We start from the raw sequence: 27,178 nt of genomic DNA on the forward strand, positions 1-27,178 counted from the left end.
TGGCCCATAACAATCAATAAGGAAGTGAATGCAGGAGAAACCAGTCAGTCATTGCCTTGAGTTTCTGTTCGTCCTGAATAAAAAAAAAAACTCTGCCTCAGAGATTTAAAAAGAAAACATAGTGAACCTTGCTGTAAAACTTCTGTTTTCAGGACTCTAAAGTGGACAGCAGGTGTATCCAGAGCAGAATTTATGAATTACTCATTTGAAACTTTCTACCTTTACTAGCAAAAGGTAATAAATGGAAGTTTAGTAACAATCGGCTGTTTAGAATCCTTCAGACTAAGCAGCAGGGACATTTATAAACAAAGTGACATCTAAGAATAGCTGCCATTTGGGCTACGATGAAGACAAATTGTACTTTCTCTAACATGTCTTGTTAATAGATGCGGTTGTTCAAATGCGATTTTACATTTGCATTGATTTAGCGCGCAGAGCCGCCTTTGATTAAATAGAACTGTGGGCATTTCTGAAAAGCAGATTTGTTATCATCCATTAAGTTGAAAAAACCGTCTCACATGATGTATGAAGATGTTGGGTGATTCATTTAAAGGAGCTCATTAGCTCAGTATGGGATGTGTTCATGTCAATATGCTGCTTTCACTCTTAACCCTCTGCTTTTTCTTTCTTTCCCTGTGTCCTATTTCCTCTTTCCTTCTCTCCTTCTCTCCTCTGTGTCCCGGCTGATTCACTAGTCATCAGACTACGAAAGACACAAAGGCTTCTTCTCTCAGCTGGAGCTGGGAGGAGCTGTCAGTCCCTTCAGCCCTGTTTGATGATAGCATTTCAAATGACACTTTGATCCTCACTCTGCACTGTTTGTTTTTCCCCGATGATGAAATTCAGCTCGAGAGGCATGCAACAGGGCACATCATTAAAATATGGCTCAAACACAAAGAGCCACACTCGTCCTAAGAAAGCAGTCTCGACAACTCCTGTCACATTGTACAGAACAGGACGTGGTAGGTGGCGTAGGAATTGTAAAGATGAACAAAAACCATGTTCTCTCCTGGCAGATTTTCTGCTCAGGTGACACCGACGCAGAATCCAAACCTGCAAACACTGAATGGGAATAAATCAATCTAATGAGGCAGACGTGTCAGAACTATGTTATGTCTCCGTCCTGAGAAGAGTACATCGCACATTCACTATTTGAAACTAAAGAAGAAAGTAGCAGAGCACATTTGAAGATAGCGCAAACAAAAACAAACTTCCTTTAGAATTCATGAAAGGTTTCCTTTATCGAGAGCAACATCAGTGTTCAGAAGGAAACATTCAAATGAAACAACCAACAATGAAACAAAGACATTTAAGTCAATTTGCTTCTTTATATTTTTCTCCCTTCATTTCCTGAAAGCAAAGCATACAGTACAGTCCTGCTCTCCACGGGAGAATAAACATGATACAACCGAGTCTCAATCTCACTGGCCAAATCAGCCTTTGTTCATAGTAGTGGAAATGCAGAAGACGAACAGCCCATAGTGCAAGTCTGAAAGTGTTGGCTTTGTTTTTTCCCCCCCACTGGTGATAATCCTGCTATTGAAGATTTCTAGAGCCTCAGCTGAAATAATATGGAAATATCCACCCCATGGGGTGCAGACTGGCTGACATATTATCAGCATAGAGACAGACGTCGCATTTCTGGGTTTGAGTGTGGTCAAATCAAAAGACAGAGGCGCGATTAAAAAGGTGTACTGAGAAGCAGGCGAGACAACAGGAGCACTTTAAACAGGAAGCCGGCCCTGTTGGGAATAGGATGCCGAGGCATCCTGTGGAGACAGGAGTGTTTGGCAACCTACATAAAGACTGCCAGACAGGCGAGACAGACAGTTTGGGAAGCCAAACAATGAAAACTGAAAGCATGTAAAAATGAAAACAAAGGCTTTTCTGGGTGAATAAGAAGTGAAATAAGTCCCAGGATGAGGTAACTTCATGTTCAGCTTTTCAACAATCTTTCCTTTCTGTCCTGTGAGGCTGTGAGACACAGACACGGTGATTACTCTCCTCTTTTAGTTTTACAAGTGAGATTTACAAGTGAGTTGCACTTGCAGCTGTTATTATTTACCCGAAAAAGGTATTTGTGCTTTATCACTTTCTAGTAAAATTCTGCCTTAGCAGCAACATAATGTATCTATACTAGGGCTGCAAACAACTATATTTATAATTGATTAAAGATTATTAAATCTGATTATATTCTCAATTAATAGTAATTGTTTGGTCCATCAAATGTAGAAAAACATGGAAACCAAACCAAAATGATTGAGTTTTAATGATTTCTTTGTTATATGGAGCAAAGAAACCAGAAAATACTCACATTTAAGATGCTGAAAAATTATCTGAAAACCTGTTTTAATTCTTTAAAAAAAGAACACTCAAACCGATGAATCAATTATTGAAATAGTTTCCAGATTAATTTCAAAGCAGTTACATGTGTTATATTCTCAAAGTGTGCTTGCACAATGCATTATTATATAGATTGAAACTCATGTTGTGTTGCTATTAAAGAAAATGATACTGTGATAATTGTGGTTATTGGATCATTGGCCAGCTCTGCCATGGGTCATTAAAGCTCACATAGAGTGGTCCTGTTGCACATATATGTGAGTTATGGAGGTCTACTTACATACATTAACTTGTTTTTATGGTCAAAAACCTCCTAGTTGCTGTAAATGAGCCGCTAGAAATCTCTCCTTACTGACGCTGTCCTCAGCCGCGGTGTTTCAGACTGAAATCTCTCCCCCAGAAGACAGAGTGTGTTGTGATTGACCAGCCAGTGTAGAGCCTTCCCAACTGTCTTGTGATTGGCCAATACCTGGAAGTGACATAATCAGCACACCAGCTCTCAGAAGCACAGCTCCCCCCTCTGGAGCGGTGGATGCACTGCTACTCATTATCAAAACATTGTTTTAACAATGTTTAAAAATGGCTTCTTCACGACTCCCCGCCGCAGTCCCTTTTATGACTTTGACCCGGAGTCAGACCCAGAGTCAGAAGACACTGTCACTCGTGAAACACCTCCACAACGGACGTTATTCTTCTTCTGCGGTTCAATGTACGCAACCGGATGTGCCCAGAATAGAGGCCGGAGCAGGACCATCGGCTTTTCAGGAGAAATGCTGTTTACGTAACCAGAAGGGAGATCTCACTGAGCCCGAGATTACAATAAAACACAGCGTTCTCAGCAATGGCTGAACTTTTTGTTTCGAAACTTCAGGGCTTCGTAAACGAGGTAATGACGAAGATACACACTAAAAAACAGCGATAATTGGAACTTCCGGTCTAGGTCCACTTTAATTATTATTACAACTCACACCATGTTAACAATTTGTTGGAACATGAAACATATAAAACATCTCAGATTATCTCTCTGACATACTGTATATGCATGGATGAAAGGATGAAAGCCCATCACCTCCAGCTAAACCTCTGCAAAACTGAACTGCTGGTCTTCTGGCCAAGCCAACGATATGATCATAACATCTGCATTCATATCGATTCCCTATCTCTGGCTCTTTCCAAGATAGCAAGAAACTTGGCTGTCGTGATTGATGACCAGTTGACCTTTACAGATCATGTTGCTTCTGTCGCCCAGTCATGTCGTTTGGCAATTTTCAATATAAGAAAAATCAGGCCATACCTAACTCAACAGGCTACCCAGCTCCTAGTACAGGGTTTGGTAATTTCCCACACAACAGGGCTCCCGGCCTGTGCTGTGAAACCACTGTGGTCCAGAATGCAACATCGCGCCTGGTCTTCAAGCAGCCTAAAAGGGCACATTGAGCTCCACTGGCTACCCTTAGCCGTGCTTCATGGGTCTGCTCCCACCTACTTAAATGCTCTCCTAAAGGCTTATATTATCCCTCAACGACTCTGTTCAAAGGATTGCCGTCTGCCGGTGCCAACTAGTGATGGGAATTCCGGCTCTTTTTAGAGAACCGGGTCTTTCGGCTCGGCTCACTAAAAAGAACCGGCTCTTTCGGCTCCCAAGCGGCTCTTCAGGTTGTTTTATTGCTTTCATTAATTTATCTACAACAATATAAAATTATGCACAAAATTAATTACTAAGTAAAAAAACGTGCTTTTTATTCATATGTTTATTATATAAATATGCTTTTATTTATACACTCCACATAAAATGTAAAAAATTAATTATAAAATACAAAAACAACTATTTACAATTCAACTTTTAACTATTTCAATTTTCAACTTTTTCCTTTTAAACACATTTAAAGTGAAATAACACAAAACACTGCAAACCACAACATAATAAAATATAGATTAAAAAAAGAAAAAAAATGAACACCCAGATCTTTAATTAAGGTCGAGGTTGGCATTAAGAAATACCAAGTGCCTCAGCTGTGCAGGTTGTTTGTGGAGCCGGCTCTGTAGGATATTCTTTTCTTGCAGACTCTACACTCTGCCACTGTGTTGTCAACAAAATTGAAATGGTTCCAGATTTTGCTTCTTTTCCTGGTGTCACTCATTTTCTTACTATGGTAAAGGTATCTACTATACCTTTTCTAATGTGTCGATGTTGTCTCTTCTTTCTCCCTCCTGCTCTGTTCGTGTTACTGCTGCGAGTGTAACTACCGCCCCTCCCCCCGCTGCTCAGCGCAAACACAAGGCACACACGCATATTGACCAATCACGTGCGGTGCGAAGAGAAAAAAAAGTGAGAGAGAGAGAGAGAGAGAGAGAGAGAGAGAGAGAGAGAGAGAGAGAGAGAGAGAGAGAGAGAGAGAGAGAGAGAGAGACAAAAAAAACAAAAAAAAAACACGGCTCCCAAGAAAGAGTCGGCTCCCGTCGTTCACTTCAAAGAGCCGGCTCTAAGAGCCGTTTCATTCGCGACCGAACCATCACTAGTGCCAACACCCCGCACAATACAACCCAGACTCTGTACATGTGTTGTTCCATGCTGGTGGAATGACCTACCGAGTGCTACCAGAACAGGAGGCGTCCCTGTCTATTTTCAAGAAGCTCTTGAAAACCCGGCTCTTCCAAGAGCATCGTCTGTCCGAGCACTTATCTTACACACAATCTACTGCACTTGGATCCACTTCTGCACTCTCACCCTCTGTCAGACCACTGTTCCTATCTATCTATGTACCTTATTCCTCATTTGTAACCTCCTCTCACTGGACACCTTGTATGTTGATATCAAAGATTGAGTCAAAGACCAGGATGTAGCTGCCCCAAGGAAACGATCACTGTAGCTGCTCGTCACCTCTCAAAGCTTTGAGCAGGCACTTTTCTTTTCTGAGAAAATCGTTTTGATTTCTGTTCGCCATGTTCTTCCAGGAGGCAAGAGATTCTGGTATTGATTGAAAAATGCTGCCTGTGAAGATGATACTTGAAAAGGAAGTAAATCCTGAACTATGGATCTGAACAAAAGAAATCCATTGTCTGATAACTGTGACAATTTGACAAACTACAGGCATAAAATACATTTTAGATATTAGAGTTCCCGCTGCAGCCCTGTAGACTCCACAAACCACTGTCATTTGTTGGCAGCAAAAACAAGCACACCTCTGACCCGTATTTTTTTAAATGTCTGTATATTTGCTCTTCAGAATCACTGAATGTATTGTTATTGTTATGTTATGTATATGTTCATGGCTAAATCTATAGTCTGTGATTTGTTTCTTAAACACTTTTCATCTTGTTTTTTTGAAATCCTGTTTACATACTGAAACCCATCAATAAATAAAGTTGCCTGGGGGGAAATAAAACTCCAGTGTGTGTAGCCCTCGTATTACTCAAAGAAACATAACAAAGGGGGGGTACCTGTCACTAACTGCTTTACTGTGTGGTTCATTATAATAACGTTCAGTGTTTTTTTTTATTTGTTTTTTTTTTTAAAAGGTGATTCAGCCATGATGTTGTCAGTATTAATGGAGCTTTCCTGTAAAAGCAAACCATACCCACGTCTGTTTGCTACATTGTAACATTTTTCTGACTGGTGCGGACCAAACCAATCGAACTATAGGTGTGAAAGTGCCCTACGGGCAATTGGACAATTTGCCGTGTTCGAGTATACATGCGGAGGAGTACGTCTGACTCTGCCTCCGTAGGTGGCGCTGTATCACTCTATAAGGTAGTGTGTATTCTGTATCGGTTTTCTGTTGACCAGAAAAATAAACAGCAAACGTCGTGATGGACGGTGAGATGGATCCTGCTGTGATTCTGTATGTTTCGTACCTGCTCAACATATGTGAATCGTGATACAAATTAGATTGAGCAGAAAGACGCTGCTGTATGATATATGTATATGTACTACTGAACAGTACAACAGTTTATACTTTTATACTTACTGTCTTCTACTTCTACTTCCTGGTCAAAGAAGTAGAAGTAATCAGACTATGAATCGCATTATCTAGGTATGTTATTCCGACTAAGACTAGCTTGATTTTACTCACTAATGTGTTTACATGTCATTAAGAAAACCTTATTATTGTCTAAGTCTGACTAAAATCTGACTTTTTACATGCATGTAGCTGCATCCGTTGCAGTGTATCCTGCAATTCAAATGTGAAGAGGATTTCAACGAATACCATGATAAAAAATGTCAGAAAACACATTACAGACCGAAGCTTTAAGTTTCAAGGAACCACACGGAGACTGCTGGAGAAAATGTGACAATAGTTTTACAAGCAAACCATTTTAATTCAATGGAAAACTGCATCCAAACATCCACTGTATATTTACCTCCAGGAAATAAACTGTTTTTTTATTGGACTGTCTCCTCAACAGAGTGGATAATGAGAGGAAAAAATAAGACAGGCACTATTGGTGGTGCATTTCCTGTACCTGAGTGTTTTGTGCTTGCGTCTTTGCAGCTGATGTTTCCTCCTCAGGCTCACAAACACTGAGATGTTCTCACAGGCTGTTCGCTGCAGAGAGACATCCTGACTTTTTTTTTCCTTCGTGACTCCAGACCATTGAGAAAAACCACAGAACTCTTAAAGACGGTACTCGTCAGAAGTTCACTGCATGATCGAGTAAGAATATACAGAACATTTTGCCAGCCCAGCAGAGTTCTCAGACAGTCCCCAAAATCTCATTACAAGCAAACGAATAAGTGACGCATAATGATAAAACACGGCAATTAAGCTAACACCAAATTACGAGCTGATAGAAGAAGATGTGGTAATGGCTGATATACCCCATCGTGTCTGCTAAACGATGCTCGAAGGAGCCCATTGGACATAAGAAAACTGCCTTTCCCCATCATTAAGTTATTAGATTAGCCTGGGGCAGCAAATAAACAACTTCAGACATCTCGCAGCAGGCACACATCCCACCAGTCTCCCCTGTTATTGGATTGCTCAGGGAAAACTTCTCCAGAAGACAAAATGATTCCATGTAGAAATTGAGGCAGGGGATGATTATTGGAAAGCAGATGATGAGAAGAACAGAGGCGAGGCCTGCTCAGGTCAGACGCCCGGAGCACTTAGGATCCAGCGTATCGGCTAACGAGCGGGAGACAGGGAACGGATACCGAGGGCAGCCAGGTCTGATTTTGATTATTGGCTGCTGTATGGAGAGGCAGCTCAGGCCTGCCAGGTTCTGCATCACCCACTGCCTGCCACATCTCATTTGTGTTACTGCCACAGCAAATGTCCATTCAGCACTACTGGAGACAAATGAGGGCAAACACATCTCAAGGTCAACAACCAACTCCAAAGGGGGCCACAGGGGGTATGCCACTCTAATTCCTTATACACTTAGAGTAATTAAAACCCATCCAGAAGAAGCAGGGGAAGTCGATGGAATTTTGTGAGACTGCTAATGAGATGCTAATTTGTTACCCCACTAGGAATAAGCTATGAGGAACTCAAGGACACAAAAGAAGATTTATTCGCACTTCGTGCATATATGTGCTCGCGGATATTCAGAAAGTTTGTTGAGCCAGTACCTTTATGTACCTTAAATCTAGAGAGGTTTTCTTTCAAGTCCTTCCAAACTCCCGATCATTAGAAGAGTGTGGGTCCTGTGAGTGCACAGCAAAGTAGAGAAAGTTCCCTTTGCAACATGCAGATGGAAACTAGTCCAAGTCAGACCTGTTTGTGAACACCCCACTGTGCCAGCCTTCTAAGGACTCACTGAGTCATTCCAGGAGCACCAAGCTGACTGTCCCACTTTTTCAGCTGATATCACACAGACTACGATATCTGCCCACACACACACACACACACACACACACACACACACACACACACACACACACACACACACACACACTCTGCAACCCCCCACCACACATTTGACTTTATAAGCAATCAGGTCAATCCCATCCTCTCATGTTTATTAATTGGGTTTGCTCTTTGGACTTGAGAGTGACTCCCCTCTGGGAAAAGCCTGTTCCTCAGAGCTGCAGAGGAGCGCAGAGCTATGATGAACCTGAGTGGACGGCAGTGTGGTCGTGTTCTCTCCACCAACATTGCAGTCATGAGAGGCTTAGTTTCTGATGTGTCATTTTACACACGCACTGCACAACACAGCGTGCCCAGATCCTGCCTTTGCAGCATCTCAGCCACAGTGATGTTTACTTCCTTACACCACGACAGCATAATTTCTCAGGCAGTTAAATAAAAGTTTGGTCTCATTAAGCAAGTAGTATAACATCATTTCTAATCTGCAGACTGAAGCTGGGCATCACAACAGCAGCAGCAGCAGCAGCAGCAGCACATCTCTGAAGGACACATCACTGGGGAAATAAAGACAATTTCAGCTGCCAATCACCCAGAATGCCAGAAGAAGGCAAATTCTGCTTTGTCAGACAGTTATAGAGGGAATATACTGTAGACGCAGAGGATGGGTGAGAGAGAGAGAGAGGATGACATGTGTAGACATGAAGTATACCCACAACACAAACAAATATGTGCCTCAGTCAGCTGAGTCTCAGTCTTAGTATAATGCCCTGGAATCAGGGAAGTATTACAGAGGGTTTACAAGAAAAACTGTCCTTGTGGCATCGTTCTCACTATGGTGTAAAACACAGACATGTTGAAAAGCGCCTGTTACTCAAGAGTTTTTGTTTCAATCATTAACTAAACAAAGGTTCATACCTTTTGATTTCATGTTATTGTAAAATGAATTAGACGAATCAGGCAATTTGCAAACTAAATCCCCAGAAATGACACTTATTCTTGATAATATTTTTAATTACGAATAAGCACGACCATCAATTTGGAACAGCACCAATGTTTTGAAAGATTATATAATATTGCTAAATATTGTGAGATGTTTTCATCAGTAAGTTGCAGTTGGTCTAGAGATATGTACTATGTTTAATTTAAAACTGCTTTCTACAAACAAATGGGAAAAAATTATGGTCTAATTATTTTATAATGTTATGATTGTTTTTTGCAACCAAATATTTTGCAAAAGAATTTAGGCTTAGGTTCAAACCAAAGATCTTAACCATATATAATTATGCTCCTTGCACAAACAAGAGAATAATGTAAAGTAATATGTAACTTTTGCTGATGAGTTATTAGTAAAGTAGTAAGTGTTGTTACTAATCTGCCTGATACTGGTAGTGTTGATCTTGTACTGATTGTACTGACCTTGCATGTAAAAATCCGTCGAGTGCCTCTTTAAGTTTTCTTATATTTTCCTTGATGCCAATTCTGCATTAAAAACATGCGGCAGGTTATGCGAATTGCTGCATCACATACTAATAAAGTTTTCAGAAATATTGGACTCCATAATTTATTTACTAAATTAAATTCCCAGCATGCCCAAGACCAGTGCCTCATTTAAAAAATATGATTTAAAGATGAGCATCCTGCACAGGTTTGCACATTCTCATTCGGAACGAAATTGACAACATCAGGCCACTGAACACGAGGCGTGATCACAGCACGCGGGGGAAGATGGTGTTATCATCTCGCTAATGTGAATCAAAATGAAATCCAAGAGTCTGTCACACATCGAAGTGGATGCTGCCATTTATCCATTACATAGTATTTCCCTGGTATACTATAAAGAGATCAGCTAAGGCTCATTAGATTGCCAAATAGCATATGAGAGCCACGCATCATTAGAAATTCCTAATGCCTTACCTATTTCCTGGTATTGATCTTGAAGAGGGCTAATGTAAAGCTGCCTGTCATATCACTGCTTAAAAAGCAAAGACAGGAAGAGCTTTTACTTTTTCTATTGTTTGGAGAAGTTGACTTCAAAAGGGTGGAAACCTCTGGTGTAGTCGGAGGCTTGAGAAAGCAGAGCAGTGCAGGTGGAGCTGCAGGAGAAAGGGGGAGCGCTGAGAGATGGGAGATAGAGGAGTGGAAGAGGGAAGCCCTTTGATCTCCAGCAAAAGTGAATGTTGAAGAAAAGAGAGAGAGAGAGCAGCAAAGAATACTGCAAACATGGCATGCACTCAATTCCCAATAGTAGCCCGAACACGAGAGGGAAAGACAGACAGAGAGAGAAAGAAAGACAGACGGAGAAAGAAAGTTGAATGAGTAAGACAGAGATGGAGAGGGAGGATGACGGGGTCTGAGGGAGCTAGAGACAGAGAAGAAGAGAGGAGAAGAGAGTGAGAGGATAAAAACGAAGTAGATGGAAACAGATAAGACCAGGATGTTAAAAGGATTCGAGTCCGCAGGCTGTTTGGAGAGTTCTCTCAAGTCCTATGCTAAAGCAATTAGTATCGAACCCCTTCTTGGAAACTGCAGCCAAACCACAGCAGCAGTCTCTAACATAGTTAGTGTGTAACAACCAAGTCAAACCCCTCGGTCCCCATTAAACCTCAAGTTTTAATTAGCATGTCAGGATGGTGCTGCATTTCACTACCCAGGAGTGTGCGTTGGCAAAAAAAAAAGTTGGCCCCAGTGAGTCCACACATCTCTCCAAGTGGAAACCGTGAGACAGTAAACAGAGCTGCTGCTCTCCTCTGAACACAGCATGTGGGGTGAACAGAACAAATGCTAAACATCAGATGTTAAAGGGAGATTACACAGCAATTGTTGTTCATATGACTGCACTATAATCTTACTTTAAGATTTTACGTCATCCATTTCACTGTTGCTTTATTTGAACAACTTTTTAGCCCTCTAATTCTGTCAGAAACAAAAAGTTCTGCAAACTGGCCAATACGGTTTTTAAAAGAATTGAATATCATTTTGGGTGTGCATGCCTCCCGGTCACACGTACATTTCAATTCATATTAAAATAAGGGCAGCAAGAAGACCCGGGTTCATGACCTGATCGGAAACAAGGGTCTTTCTGCATGGAGTTTGCGTGTTCTCCCTGTGTGGGCATGGCCTTTTCTCCAGGTTCTCCAGTTTCCTCCCACAGTCCAAAAACATGCCGATTTGGGAAATGGGCAAAGTGGACACTCTAAATTGACAGTGAGTGTGACAGTAGATGGTTGTTTGTCTGTGGCCCTGTGATGGGCTTGTCCAGGATACACCCTACTTTTCGACACATGTCAGCTGGGATTGGCACCAGCTTTACCCTCGTGTGGAGGATAAAGTGGTAGACGATGGATGGTTTAAGATAAGGGGCTGTGTCAGCGTCAGTCTGGTGTTTTACACATAAGTACCTGATCCTACATTCTATCCAATCTAAGATTTTTTTTTTAACTGGAGCATAGGAGGTCGACGGGGTCACACATTGTGTACTGCGCGTAGACTTTGACATACACAGTAGGTGCTGACATGCTGTTGTTGACATGGATAAATGACAATGACACGTGGACTGACCATTTTGATGACATTTAGTTATTCAGTGTTTGCTAAAGTTGTGATTTCATTTACCCTCCAGCAGCCAGTTCCCCACAGCAAGGACTTGCTGATTTGTCACTTTTTTTGTATCTGCTCCACCATTGTCATTTCATTATTACCATTTCTTTTAACAAACAGCCTCCTGAATCATCTTCTCCTTCTCAACAGACAGAGTTAAACCACAGCTTTTGCTAGATTTCACATCACAGAGCTGTTATCTCAAATATATCTGTTGGCTTGAACGAGCGAGTCTCCTCTGACCTCTCCTCTGTGAGTGGTTTCCACATCCACTGCTGTCGCTGGCGTTTCTCACTCTCGGTGAATGACAGTCATCACCGCCGACATCTCAGGAGGTTGTCACTCTCTGGAGCTAAATGTCTGCCACCAACAACCACACTACATGTGAAGTCGCTCACACCACGCAGGCCTACGCATCTGTGCTATTCTAACATTTAGTGGAACAGCAGCTGAACGTCTCATCCCTGTCAGCATGTATTATGTTTTTACTTTATTCATATATGACTCACTGTTTTGAGGAGAGAGCTGCTGACGTGAACAGGGATATGAGGCCAAGAAAGTAATACACAGACTGTGTTGATTTGAGGGCATCATTATGAGTTTGAAAGTATGAGATCGTTTTAACTTAAAAAAACAACCATAACCCACTGCTTACCTTGGAATATAGCAGCATTCTGGATTATGAGGCGTTTGAGTTGAGCGCTGACAACCTGCAGACCCGACTCCATGTTGCTGCGTGCGGCTACCTGATACCGCTCCTCCATCTTCTTGGAACAGCAGGTCGGTCCTTTTGTTTGGCAAACCTGCAGATCCGAACCTGGCAGGAAATCAGCACAAAAAGAACAGGAGTGTCAGTGAGCCGGAAAAAGACACTTTTGTTTGTAGAAACCTACTTTTTTTCCTCACACAAAAAGATTCAGCAGCATCCTCAGTGTGCTAAACGCCGCAGACTGATTTTACATGCAGCCTAAATGAGGTGATCATTGTGACACTGTGTTATTTAACACGGCTGGAGTCAAAAATAAATTGATGAGTCATTTGTGATGAGTTTGGTCAACACCAACAACTTTACGACCACACAAGGCTGAATGTTTCACACCAAGGATCAAAAATGGTTTTACTTTTTAGGTGCAAAGATGGAGGCAGGAAGCAGTCAGGATACAGACTAATGCTGCGTTCCAGAGCCCATCCAAACCAGTTGGACTTATCCTACCTCCAACGAGAAAAAGTGCACTGGAATGCCTGTTGAAGTGGGACCTCCTACTCGCCAAAATGACGTCAGAGAATAATGGCGGCTCCCATGGAGTCACATTAATAGGCTATAAACTTTACTTTTCTCTGTATAGACTTGTTTTAGACACAGCGATTTTATAACTTGTTATGGCGTGAAATTATGTCGTTGTTGTTATCCATTAGCATGAAGATATGTAGGGCTATGGTAAAAGTATACTCATGACGTTATATGTATCGCTTTTACATATATGGCTTACATGTTTATGTAAGTAGACTGAATTGCTGACAGTCAAAATGCCTCTTCAAACATAAATCTAAAGCGCCGCGATCATCCATGTTTTCTAACATTCGACTTCGATTGCTGGAACGCTTTGAAGTAGGAGCTAGTACAATTAAGGTAGGATAAGTCCCACATCCCATTTGTTTGGATGGGCTCTGGAACGCAGCATAAACACACACATTACATGACATAGCAAAAACAACCATGAGTAATATTAAAAGTGAAGAAACAACATTTTTTCACCTGGCCACAGACACTAATGGTTGTTTACACAAATGAAAAATAATTGGATTTTCAGCTCTTCTTTGTTTGGGGAGTTGTAGCCTTACACAACCACGTCAAAGAACAAACCAAAAGGAAAGAAATAAAGAAATCAATTTTTTCAGCAGGAGGAAGATAAAGTCTGATCAAGGATAGAGAAGGACCCTCAGCTGGTGCAGCTGCGATGGTGAATGAACTGCCGTTATTTGTGATCACAGATTGAAGGACATGTTTTAAAAAGAGCTACTCATTTTAAAACATGAACATGCACGTACAAGCTCAATGAAAACACTGTCTGCATGAATGCATGACCTCTATTATAAAAAGTCTTAAAAGAAAAAACTAATGGGGTTTTTTTATGCAACAACCTCTTCATGAAAGACTTTTCCGAGTCAAAAACAGAAATTACCGGTGGAATCAGAACTTTTTGTACACAAGACATAAATGCTCACTTTATTCCCAAATCAATTCTTTAAAATGATGTCGAGATAGACACAAATAGGACAAAAACACCTGATGTTTAAATACAAAGAGGAGCTCCGGTGAAAATCCCTCTCCTTGGTGATTCCTCCTCTCTGTCTTTCTGTCCCGTGCGGCTGCAATAGTAACATGGCAAGCTGTGCCGAGGAGTCGTCTGCAGGATCTGCTGCCTGAGAGGCATCGTGACAAGGGCCTGATTGATGGCACGGTAAACAAATGTCAGGGGAATCTGCCAGCTTTAGCTGCTTGTGGTGCGTGGGATGAAGAGCAGAGAGATTCATTTGGAGGGAGGGCTCGGGCTGTAAGTGTACATATATCAGAAAGGTCTTGATCACCAGCGCGACAAAAATGCTTTTGTGGAGACTCTGGGTTTTATCACGATGTGAGAATCTCCACCGGCTTTGTCTCTTTGAGATCTTCAAACAATGGATTTACAGAAACAGAGCTCCGACGCCAGCAGGCATGGAGGGAAGTTAAACTAGCACGATAAGTGACAGAGTGACAGTCCTGATAATTAATAAGTACTGCGGGGAGTCAAAGTGAGAAAGGCTTCAGCTCAGTCCTGACACCCATCAGGCTTTAAGGTGCACAGTGTGAGTGAGGGAAACAGACAATGAGACTGTCAGAAAGCACCTTTTGTATGCAAACTGACAGGCTTAATATCTTAAATCAATAACGACAAAAGACTCCTGACAGATAAGATCAAGTTAATTTCAGACTGCGGGGGCAAAATTATTAAGCTGTCAATAGCACCGCAGGTGAGGTGAGATGGGGATTTAGCAATTATCTTTGGCAAAACAGATAGTTTCATGTGCACATTTGTCGTTTTGCGGATGATAAATGTGTTTCATTAGAGAAGTTACAGCGTGGTGTAGAATAAGTGAAGGATTCAGCTTGGGAAATAATTCCCCATTGACTTTCAAAAATAATGAAATCACACTGTCTAAATAAAGCCTTCTCTGTGACTGACAGATCCTTTGGGAATAAGCTTCTTACTTTTCTTTTCTGCTTTAGGCTCAGCTCTCTATTTCCTCCCCTTGCTTTTTTTTTTCTTAATTTCTTGTCATCTGTGCAGTTTTGCACTGAATTGTTTCACTTCACCTTCCTTGAGCTTAATAGCCATCAGGCACTGAGAGCACCTTTCTATCCGTGCGTTAATGCTTAATTAGTCTTTATTTGTGTCCTGGTGGCCAATTCTCTCAAGCAAAATGAAGAAAGACAAGGTGTGAGCGCAGAGCAATTTAGATGTAAATTTCCCAAACACACAATCTCAGCTCAAGGTGACGCATTTAAATTATTACGCACTTTCACAGTCAATACTGTGAAACGGTGAAGCCAGACAATTCAACATGCACAACAGCTGCAGTTTCCATGAGACTCAAGGTCTTTGAATGCCTTTTAAAGGAGACATTGATTGCCCTTCACTTTGTCACTGCCTTATCTGACAGTCCTGAGCTGCTTCTCTCAAGACAGAAAGTTTGAGTCAAAATGCCACGGGGTGAAAACTCCAGCAGCTGCTGGAACAGTCCTGCGAACGCGACAAGACAACTCGCTGTGCTCACATCTCTAACAAGCTCGGGGACTTCAACAAGCCGGCGCTACGGAGACAGCCACAAAACTCTGAGTCTACGCTGAGTTTCCCTGCACCAATTAGAAAGAGATCACCATGTAAGCTTAATTTTGGAGACCACGGTAGGAAAACAAGTTGTTTTAAGATATAGAATATCTTAAAAGCTGTTCATTATGAGCATAAATTATACATGAGCTACCGCTGTCAAGTGGAAGCATGTGGGAATCCATGACTTCCTCTCCAGGGCAAAATAAGTCTGTGTCACTTTGTAGAGACAATACGACTATACTGCAATTTACAACCAACCTAAGGAATAATAACATCATTAGCTGCTGGGGATTACAATTGTTTCAAGTATTTTTAGTGCTTTGCACTGCTCTACTTTAGAAGTTGTTTGATGAAGCAATAATTCTGAAAGCTGGAAGCATGAATGTGAAAGAGGGTTTTTTTTTTTTTCACGGTGTGCACAAAACACAAGGGCCTTTCATTAAAAAGGGATGCTGGATTTTTCAGAAAACTGATTAAACAAAACACAAGTACCTGCTTAATTAGACAAAAAAGAGCTCTTGCCACGGGTCAAATGGATCCACTTATCAGTTGTGTTTGGTGTCATTAAAACAGAAGAAGTGTTTGGTCTTTGTTTGGTGTTTTATGACAAACAACAAGCCAGCGTGACCTGACCCTGCAGCTATTACTGAGGAGACCACAGGACCTTTTCTTTTTTGGAGGAAAATCAGACCTATAAAAGACTGAGCTCACAGTCGCTTACAGGTGAAAACCTGCAGGATTTTCTATCAAAGTAAACAGCAGCCATCACCTCATGCTTTTTTATTAAAAGTGAATCTACGACTACACCAATACTAGTTCTACTTTTTGCTCAACAGTGCATTAATCCTGCTCTGGATTCACCTGCCGACCGCATTAGCCCAGCGTTTCAAGCCCTGAAAACATAGAAGTTTGAAAACAGTGCTCCATTTGTGTTTGTTTGGGCGTTCACAGAGACCTTTGAAATCAAGGTTACCCACATTCATAATTTCTTAATGACCATAACTCGCGTATGACCTTCGAAACAAACCACAGTTTCACATGATGTCAGTGTTGGTCCCATAACAGAAATCCTTGCTCTTACTTTCCATTGTTTTTGTTCCCTTCTGGTACTTCCTCAGAGAATCAGTGTTCTCTTCACACCAGCAAGTCTACTTTTTAGTATTAATGCAAATGACGTCTGATATTCAGCTGAAAGCTCAACTGGACACAATTCTCCTTTATCTAAAAAACAGTGTTTTTGTAGCATGGATGTAGCCAGAGGCCTCCTCATATGAAAGAGGTGAGTTGCTGTGGTGAGATAATTCTCCACGTCCTCCACTAAAAACCGCTGCTGATGCTGATGATGCTTTCACTCTCGTGTCCCGCGGAAAGGTGCTCGGCTCTGCCCGTGTCCTTCTAGCACACGCAACTGGACGGCGTGAACTGACACCGCAGCCTCCGCTTCGCCTTCAGACACTAGAACCACCCACAGCAACAGCCACTACAAAGACTAGTGGTACTACTCCTACAACCGTGTGGGGTTTTGACTCTTCACATCGCCGCTGTGATGCTGCTTCTCCGTTTGCTCTCATGTCTCCTGAATCATGCTGGTGGAGAGAAAACTTGAGTTGTTGTTTTCTTTTACTGGTTTCACTCCCCTGGCACCACATGCAGTGATATTAGAAATCCGCTCTGTGTTCCTCAGGACATCTCCCTGAATCAGCCACCTCCCCCACATAATGCTCCATATCAGTGCAGGCTACTTCACATCTCCCAACCACACACAGAGAAAAAAGAGAGAGTGATACAGAGAGAGAGAGAGAGTTATACTTCCCCAGTTAAATCACAGCTAGCCTTTCTCTACATTTAATTTCATCAATCTCTCATTTGCTCTATGCCTCAATAAATATCTGGTGTTACAATCGAGGCTCTGCTTCGCATTCGCATGCCAAATTCTTTTGCGAGTGCAAAGTTCAGAATAATTACAGTTGATATACGTAACTGACGACCGGGCGACTTCTATTCTGTATGAATTAATGACAAGGATATATTATAATTGAGGCAAATACGACTACATGGATACCAAATTTAAGAGAAGGAGCTGCATATTTCATGCTTTGTCAAACAAAAGAAGTGGAAGAGCTGCGATTTATGGAAATCGTACCTACACTGCATTTACTGGCCCTTAACTCCGTCTCATAAATGATATTAATTTTCAACTTTTTAATACAATGCTTGAATGTTGTAAAGGATCATTCATGATGGAGAAGTATGTCATTGGAGGACATATATATATATAAATATATATAAACACTGGAAACATTTCTGGAGAGCCACATTTTTGTTTGTAAAAAGAAACAATTTATTTAGAAATAGCCTGTGAGCCTTTGAAAATAATAAAACACTGTCTTATCTTCTTTTCGTTTACCTCCAGTATGTGAAGATGCAGAATGACAATGAAAAAAAACAGAATGTGTTATCACATGTTGGAAGGAATGAAAGCGGGGAACATGATTATTGTTCACGCTGTAACCTTTTGGAAATGGAACTATTCAGCGCGCACACACTGAAAAACAATCAATACTATATTATTCCAGCCGAGGCAAGAACTCCTGTAGGAGGCCTCGAGAGGATTGAGGAGGGTTAGAAACGTCCGAAGACGAGAGGGACAGAAACAAGATGCTCGTGCTACAATAAACTGTTTGTCTTCTTAGATCATCCTCTATTTTTGCCTGATTATGTATTTATAATCTGAAAATAATTCATACAACTCAAGAGAGGGAAAAACCAAATCCAAAACTGTGTTTGTGATTGTTGTTTTTTTCTTCTGATTCAAAAGATCATTTTGCATGTGATAAATCCATCATCTCCTCTTTTATTTACAGGTCTTTGTTTTGGCTCAGACTCCTGAAATCACATCCCATTCTCTTTTTACTGCAGTGCTTCATAAAGGGAGGCCCTGAGATCGCTGTGGGACTATAAGGCTTCACTTTAATGTGTTTCATTTCTGCGTTATTTTACTCCCAGTGCCAATACCTGTAGTGGGAATAGATGTGTCTCGTAATTTTTTTAAGTCCGTCTTAAAATGGAGAAAATAACGGACAATTAAGACACACGTGAAATATTACAGCATTAAATGTGATGCAAAGCTTTACTTACAGGCTACAGAGCAGTGGAGCTCAAGTCAGATTAGCCGCCCTCCCCAAATGTTTCAACCCATATTTATGCACAAGTGTATGTGACTATCCCTGTGTGGAACAAGCAGATGGAAGCAGACTCTGGGTCAGCATGACCCAATATTCCTGGCTCTTTCTGCAACAACATATCACAAAACTATTCCTGGCAGCCGAGCTTACAAACTAAAAATGTCTGACTGAAAAACACAGCAATATGACATCTGGAGAAGACGCTGACATTAACACGTCGGTCAACATTCCTTAATAATACTTAACCTCTGACCTTTCCCTAAATATATCGTCCTGAGACCAAGCAAACATGTTGTAACCCTCCCTGTTCAAATGCACATATGATGCTGGATTTTAGTTTTCTTTTGAACATTTAGTCAGTGTGGACTTTTTGCTGTTTTTCTTTACCTTGAGTTTTTAATTCCTGTTTCCTTTGCTTCCTGTTTCTCCTCGTGTGCCTCGTCCCCTTCTGCTTCCCTGATTGTCAGCCCTGCCCTGATGGGTTTCACCTGTGCCTCGTTTGATTGTCCCTGAGCTCCTCACTGTCTTCACATGGTTCAGTTTGGTTTGTCTGTTTATTTGTTAGTTTATGTCACATTTCAGTCTCTGCAGAGTGGCATATAGCTCACTTGGTAGAGCTGCTGTCCCGTGTTGAGGCTATAGTCCTCACTGCAGGCGACCGCGGTTCAAATCCTGCATTGGGCAGCCCTTTCCTGCATGATGTTCCCCATTTCCTGTCTATCTCAACTTGACTATCTTTTTATTAAAGGCAATAAAAAGCCCAAAAAATATACTAATGTCAAAACTATACGTCTGGTCCTCTGTTTTTTTACATACTCGTTACAAGAATAATCCATAAAATGCATAAAATATACATGTTTAAAGTTGGTCAGGTGATAATATGACATTTGAGAAGTTAATAAAAGTTGATAAACATGTTCTAATTTTAGACTAACTGAAATGGAAAACACACTCACATCATATTTTTAACAATATTGTTTGTTGGATTCCTCACATTAACACATTGCTGTCAATATCTATTTTTTTATCGAATGGAATCCTATTGTATAATCAACCATTTTGTTTTCTGTAAATATTACATTACATTACATTACAGTCATTTAGCAGATGCTTTTATCCAAAGTGACTCACAATAAGTGCACTTCAACATTTGGTTAAACATTAGTTTGCTTCTGATCTTTTTGAAAAATAGTGCAGAAATATATTGAGCAAATGAAGGTAATTACATACAGTAAATTGAATAAAACAGGCCTTCCAATTATTTTAGATGTACGGTAGCTAAGTGTCTCTGTCTGTGCTTTAGTGTCTCTTAAAAACATTTTCTACAGTGCACTAATTTGCAGTTTTAAAGCAATCACCACTGATTTCATCACCCGCAGTAACAGGCTGATAAATCAATGATCAGGTATTTTATTCAAAAGTGCGACTGAGAGAACGAACGCGTTATCATTTGAGAAATGAGAAGGAAAGTCTTCCTTGCACATGCATGAATCAGTGCTTTACCATGAGTCACGATCTGCACAAACATCTCACCTATACAATCCACAGTGACTCTGGAAATGAGCATCCACTGGTATCAGGGGAATGTGTAAATCAAACTATGCCTTAACTGGACCAGGATGGATGTCTTTTGGCTCACTAGTGAATTGATTTTCCTGTGTCTCTGTGTCTGTGTGCGTGTGTGTTCTTCTGGTCCTTCTCAGGACCAGTAGTGCTCATGGAGACCACAATGAGGCAGGACCTAATTTCTGATGAAGTGTAAGGCTGAGATTTGAATTGTGGTTAAGTTAAAGGTTAGTCATGAACTCTTTATGGTTAGAGTTTGGGATGAGGCTTTGAATAGGCTGTCCAAATGAATGGAGATCCATAAACCTAACTCTGTTTACACCAGGGTTTCTCTATCCTGTTCCTGAGGACCCACTGCCGTACATGTTTCCTCGCTCCAACACATCGTCGTTATCAGGCTTCTGCAGTGCTTACTGATGAGCTGATCAGTTAAATTAGGTGTGTTGGAGCAGGGAAACAAAGAAAACAGGTCATGGATTGAGAAGCCCTGGTTTACACAGTCACATTATCGGGACAAAAAGAAAGTCCCCATAATTTAAATTATGTTGATAACACTTTAGATTCGGGGAAGACATATTCATCATCAACTAGGTGCTTACTAACGTATATAAGTAGCATACTAACCCTTTATTAGTAATCATTAAGCACGTATGAACACCTTATTCTACATAACTTTATTCTTCCTCTATTATGAAATGAATTAAGATTTTTCCTACATAAGGTGTTAAAGGTGCATTATGTAATAAATCTAAAGCAACTGGCCATAAAATCCTCCTAATATGTCACAGAGACTCAGGAATAATGTTCATATAACAAACTGAACTCACCAACAACAACAGTACAGACAAAATATTTGCAGACTGCAAATCATGTTTATGTTTTGAAATCATGTTTTGGCATGTGGCGCCACCTACCGCTGTCTACCAATCATTGCAGTCAGTAGAGTCTCAACTGCCGAGCAACCACGGGTTGCCAGTTACGTCAGAAAACGAAACCTAAAAGACCTCGGTATTTTGAATTTGAATGTAGTAACCGTTTTTGGCCACATTCTTACATATGGCACCTTTAATATGTGCTTTATATTTACTAATAAAGGGCGAGTATGCTACTTATGTTAGTAAGCACCTAGTTAATGGTGAATATGTGCTCCCTAATCTAAAGTTTTACCATTATGTTAAGGCACAGACATGTTGTATGGTTAGGAGGAAGTTAGGGTTAAGGTTGGACCAGCAGTAGTTATGGTCCATGTAAGGTCCTCTAAAGTCATGAAAAAGCAGACTGTGTGTGTTTCTCCCGGCCTGTTAGGTCGACTCTCTCTCCGGCAGATAAAAGGCTCGATGGTGTATTGATGGAGGGTGTGTGACTGAAGACTTATGCATGAAGCTCACTGCGCTGGTTGGAGCTGAATGCGCCCACAGTTGGCAGATTAATACGTGGCCAAGGGAGCGTGACCAAATCATGCTTAAAAGTGCATTCCACGTCTCTCCTGCTGTTTGATTGAAGCATGTTGCGATTGGTTGCACTCCTGCACACTCTCTCCGAAGAGTGAACGGGGAGAGAACAGTTCACCTGGAGCTCTTCCCACTGCTGACATGACACTAAAACACCCAATTAACATTTACAGCTGGCTGTGATCAGCCACATGAGAGGGATCTCCCTTTATGTACTGAATCAGAATGGATGCAACAGGCTCCAGCAGCACACAGATGTGCTGTGTTGTGGAGCGGGGAGTTGTTTTTCTATCACACAAAGACCATGAGCAGTCTCACCCAAATTCACTTTGACACCTTACTCATCAAAAACAAAGTCAGTGACATTTGAGCTCCGGGGAACTGTAATCACCCAGCTGGGATAATTGCTTCTTTAACAAAACAGTTTTCTCGGCGTGCACGGTCACATTTCATATCACACCGTTAATCAGAATTCTGTGACAATGTGGCAGAGGAGGAGACGCTGCCAAGAAACCAGCCTGGATCATAAATCAGCCCTCACGCAGGTAGAGTGCTGATCTTTCTCTCTGCATGGAGTGAACTCCATCACACCTCAAACTTAGCAGCACATTCAAACACACACACACAGGACAAACACCTGAACACTGAGCAAATCAAAGCTGGGTTAGAGGAGACGTTACTTGGCTGTAAAACTGGATCAATAGAACAAATCGACCGTGTAGGTTTGTTAACGTGTGGTTTATGTAAATCAACCTGCACTTATAACAAGCTATAATCGTCATGGCCAGTCGATTTATCACAGCAGGTTAGTAAATGTTATTAGCCAGAGGGATGGATGGTGTGTGTGTGTGTGTGTGTGTGTGTGTGTGTGTGTGTGTGTGTGTGTGTGTGTGTGTGTGTGTGTGTGTGTGTGTGCGTGTGCGTGTGTGTGTGTACATTTTCTGGTATAAAATATAAAACACTGACCTTGGTCCGAATGAGGCAGAATCTCATTTCTGAAGTAACGCTGGTTAAATCTAGGGCTGAGTTGTGGTTTGGTTAAGGTCAGAGTTATTAACTGGTTATGGTTAGGGTTAGGTATTACTCTTTGTTTAGGCGTACCAAATAAATAAAAGTCAATGCAGTGTCCCGAGAAGAGTAGCTGCACAAACGTGTGTGTGATGGTGTGGGTTGGATGTCAGCAGCCTTGATTTTTTTGTTGTTGTTGTTGTTTAAGGATTTGTTTCAGCAGAACAAAGCAGTGTTTTCAGCTCTAGCTGAAATTGCATATATCAACTTTATCATCAAGAAGCATACATTTAACAGACATAGTGTGCGTAAAGCACAAAGACACACTTTTGACTGGGAGCATGAATGTGAGGACATTTACCTGACACCGGGGTTTCGGGGACCCACTTGGAGCCCGGGTGCAGAGTCTGGAACATGGTGCGCACCTCCTGGCAGTTTAACACCTGTCCGCAGGGCAGAGAGAAGAGCTGGAGGAAGGCGCACAGGAAGAGCGCGCTGTGGCGCGACGAAGCAACCATGACAGGCAGGCAGGCGAGCACTGAGAGGGACGGGACGGAATAAATAAACAAACGGATGAAATTAACTTGAGCAGATTAAAAGTTAGTGGAGGATCCCGCGCTGGTGATGAAGAGGTGACGCTGTGGCTCCTGGATCGGCTCGGCTCAGCATCCTTCCGCTCCTCTTCTTCTTCTTTATTCTCTCCTTCACTTCTTCGTCCACCTGGAAAGCTCCGGCTCTTGGTGAAGCTCTCCCCCGGCGTTAAGAAGTTCTGACTGAGTCCCTCTTTTACCTCAGACCCGGCTCTGAGAAAGACCTGCACAGACTAAGAGCTTCGTGTGCGCGCACTCAAGAATCGCGCGCCACGCCGTGGACCTGCGCGTGTAAAGATCCCCGCTCTCGTGTTATATAGTGATGTGAGCAGATACATCGGTCCTGTGTGGCTGCGGGAGTGATGATGTAAAGAGGGGGATTCGTGTGGTGCACCACGAGGCTCGAGATGCTGTCATGTTAGATGGATAACCCACTATACGTTATGGGATGCAATTAGGCCACAGTAGTTCTGTACTCACACAACAGAGGCGTGCGTGTGGCCACTGTGTTTGTACATATACATTATAATGTAAATAAAACATACACGGCACATATAAGATAATGGTGTTTTATTATTCAGAGAAATCACATTCTGAAGAACTTAATTGGTACAAACACATCCTCAATAATCCATTAAACCAGTAACATTAACTGGCTGCACCTCATTTTACACTTTTAAATGCATATTTATGTATATTCACATTTTAATACAAGGGAAACAGAAGGCTAGGAAGATGTAGACATATAAAAAATACCGAAATATAAAAAATACTGAGAACATTTAGTGCTAAAGCCTCTCAAACCTTAAGTGCACAGATATTTAAGTGGATATATTTAACTTACTCTCAGCTCCAAGGGCCAATTAAGCTGAACTGGTGCCATCTAGCGGTGAATGTGCACATCAGACACCACAGAGGAAGAGACTGTAACTCACTCTGACTGCAGACTAGAAAACGCTCATTAAATCAGAGGAAAAATAAACATGTTCCCTCTAAAAGAAAATGTACACCGCCTAGAAACGTGTGGCTGTTCCCAACATCTGGCAGATTGCAGATGGATACTGTGCAATTTCTTTCAATGTGTCAAGTCATGAAATTGCGGATGCATCCACCCGAAGACAACCAGACAGACAGCGGTGTCAAGGAAACATAATGCCTGTTGAGTCAAACGCGTCTGCAGTGGAGTGGGGTAAAAAAAAATAAAAAAAATAAAAATAACAGCAGCTGCTCTCTTCTTGCCTCAGCTGAAGGAGAGATTTAGATGTTTAAGTGTTCATCAACGCTTGAAACAGCAGTAAAAAAAAAAGACAGCAAATCTCTTTATTTTGAGTGTGTGTCTGGGAAACAAGGAGCTTTGCATGGATTTGCACAGCAGAGACTGACAGAAGCTGAGAGCAAACCAACAAAACTCCCTGTAAACCCAGATGACTTTCACCTGACATTGTAAAGTTGCCCAGTTTTGGGACAATTAAAGGATTATCTTCAGACTCTTGTAACTCAGTCTGAGGCTGTTACACAGTGATAGTGATGGTGCAGGAGGAGGAGGAGACCAGCAGTACCTGAAGTGCACAAACTGCAGTAGATGAGTGTGAACTACCTGCACTGTGAGCACTTTTGAACTGCTAAGTCAAACACACACTGAGAGGGACGTAAACAAGCGTCGCACAACAACAACTTCCTGTTTATACAAAACACCTTCAAACCTTGAATTACTGACTCAATTGTTCCACTGGAGACGTCTCGTCCACACAGGGACACTTTCTGCTTAAATCGCCAATTTTGCAGTGAATATTTCTTAGAATAAAAACACATACAGACATGGAGAGCTGAAATGTATAAAGCGGAGGTCTCAAACTCGTGGCCCCCCAAACAAAGTCATGCAGCCCAACCTAATATGAAGTTATGATGAGTTGTTTTTTATCAATAATAGATTAATTTTGCATCACAAATACATTGAAATCGTGAACTATTTGTCACTCCATATCGAAACAAACACCTTTATTATGAAATGATGCAAAATACTCTCTTTCTCAAAAGGCTTTCACGTAACCCGGTCTCCTGCTGACCAAACTGGACACTCAGTGGCCCCTAGGTTATTTGAGTTTGAGACACCTGTTATAAATGTTATTAAAAGAAAGACATGAAGCATTTAATCACAAGAATCCTTTAGGGGAAGTGTCATTAAAAAGATATACAGTACACATCCTGAATAACAAGCCCTCCAGCCTGAAGGAGCAACTAGGGCAGTAGATACTGAGTTACTTCACTAACTACACTAGATGCACCTTAGCTGGAGAACCGTAAAGAGGAGATGGAGGAGGCTGATGTACTCGCCCCAGGAACGACACCTCCAGTCTGGACCATCTGAAACACAACAACAACTGATTAAACATGATCCTGTAACTCACTGTAGCGTGAAGGTGTTTTTATACTGTGAGGAAACATCATAAAACAATAAAAATCAGTATTCTGAGTGGCAATATATATCACCAAGTATCGTTTTTTTTAGCTGGTGTTACAAATAAACTTGTGTATTTTAAAAATGTGTATTGACTTCTCAGTCCACTAGGTGGTGCCAAGTGGTCATTCTCACCAGAGCTGTTGTGTGAGTATAACGCAATATGATTCTGCAAATCTTTGCAATTTTTTGACTTAAATATCTTAAAAATCATAAATCAATATCATATCCTGATGTCTGGCGATTACACAATCATGGAGTCGGCATCAAATAAATCTAAAGCACACTGTCGTCCACACATTTAAGAGAGGAGTTTTAAAGGTCCAGTTTGTAAAATCTCAGTTAATTATTTTTCATTTGGTAGATATTGAAAATAAAATTGTACTTAATATTATATAAGTGTACAATCACTTCATTGTATAAATTGTTCCTCAGAATGAGCATTTATAATTTACATATATCAGGAGCTGGGTCAGCTCTACCGAAGCCGCCATTTTGGAATACCCTGGTTTTACAGAAGCCCACAAAGGACAAACTACACTTAGTTTTAGTGTAAGGCTCAAATTGACACATTGTACCTTTAAAACAAGAGGCAGCAGAACAATTTTACCTCAAGTCTGTGTTTGTTTTCTTTGCAGTGACATGATGCTGATTAGCTATGATCAGATCTTACTGCACCTTTAACCTGCTCCTTTAAACTTTAAGAATAAATAAGTGTGTTCATAAACACAACTGTTAATTTTAAAGCATATAAACCACAAAGAATTCCGCTCTGAAAGTTGGCCAAACTGAAACAATGGAAAACAACATTTTAAGTCCTCAATCACATTATTAATGTTTATATATTTCAGTCTGCCACAATGTTAGAAGCAGTTAACAGTTTTAATGTTGGGATGCTAGATAATAAAGTAGTTATCATTAGTGAGTAAGTTCACCTCAGGTCTCAGTGAGGAGACACGTGGACACTGATCACTCTCTGAAAACTGTGATTTATGTCCAAGTAACAACAGTTAAAAAGGTTTAACTAAATCCACTAAAAGAACAAAGATCATTTCAAACTTTCTTGCACTAAAATCACTTCTTATTTCCGTCTACGATGATCTGAAACAGGTCACTTTTTACTGCAGTGATGTAAAAACAAAGAAGGCGCTGAGAACGCACCGCGTGCAGCGTCTGAAAGTGGCGCCAACAGCGTCATCATCATCGTGATGATGAAACTTATTGCGTCGACTAACGTCGATTAAAAAATGCGTGATGATCACATCCGCCTTTGATTCAACTACGTAACAGAGCAGCGT

The 27,178-nt window shown here is 41.2% G+C and overlaps 1 protein-coding gene across 1 annotated transcript in view; it reads right to left on the reverse strand.

Annotated features, from left to right (window-relative positions):
• Positions 1 to 23,350, reverse strand: part of gpc3 (glypican 3) — a gene marked incomplete at both ends in the record, with an annotated part of 119,971 nt that extends 96,621 nt beyond the window's left edge. Inside the window, 2 exons of the mRNA XM_083890724.1 lie at positions 12,406 to 12,567; positions 23,194 to 23,350. Of these exons, the coding sequence (XP_083746850.1) occupies positions 12,406 to 12,567; positions 23,194 to 23,350 (319 nt within the window). The remainder of the gene's footprint in view (positions 1 to 12,405; positions 12,568 to 23,193) is intronic.
• Between the last annotated feature and the right edge of the window lie 3,828 nt (positions 23,351 to 27,178).

This window comes from Microchirus variegatus, assembly GCF_963457635.1.
Source record: "Microchirus variegatus genome assembly, chromosome: 6".
Taxonomy (NCBI): domain Eukaryota; kingdom Metazoa; phylum Chordata; class Actinopteri; order Pleuronectiformes; family Soleidae; genus Microchirus; species Microchirus variegatus.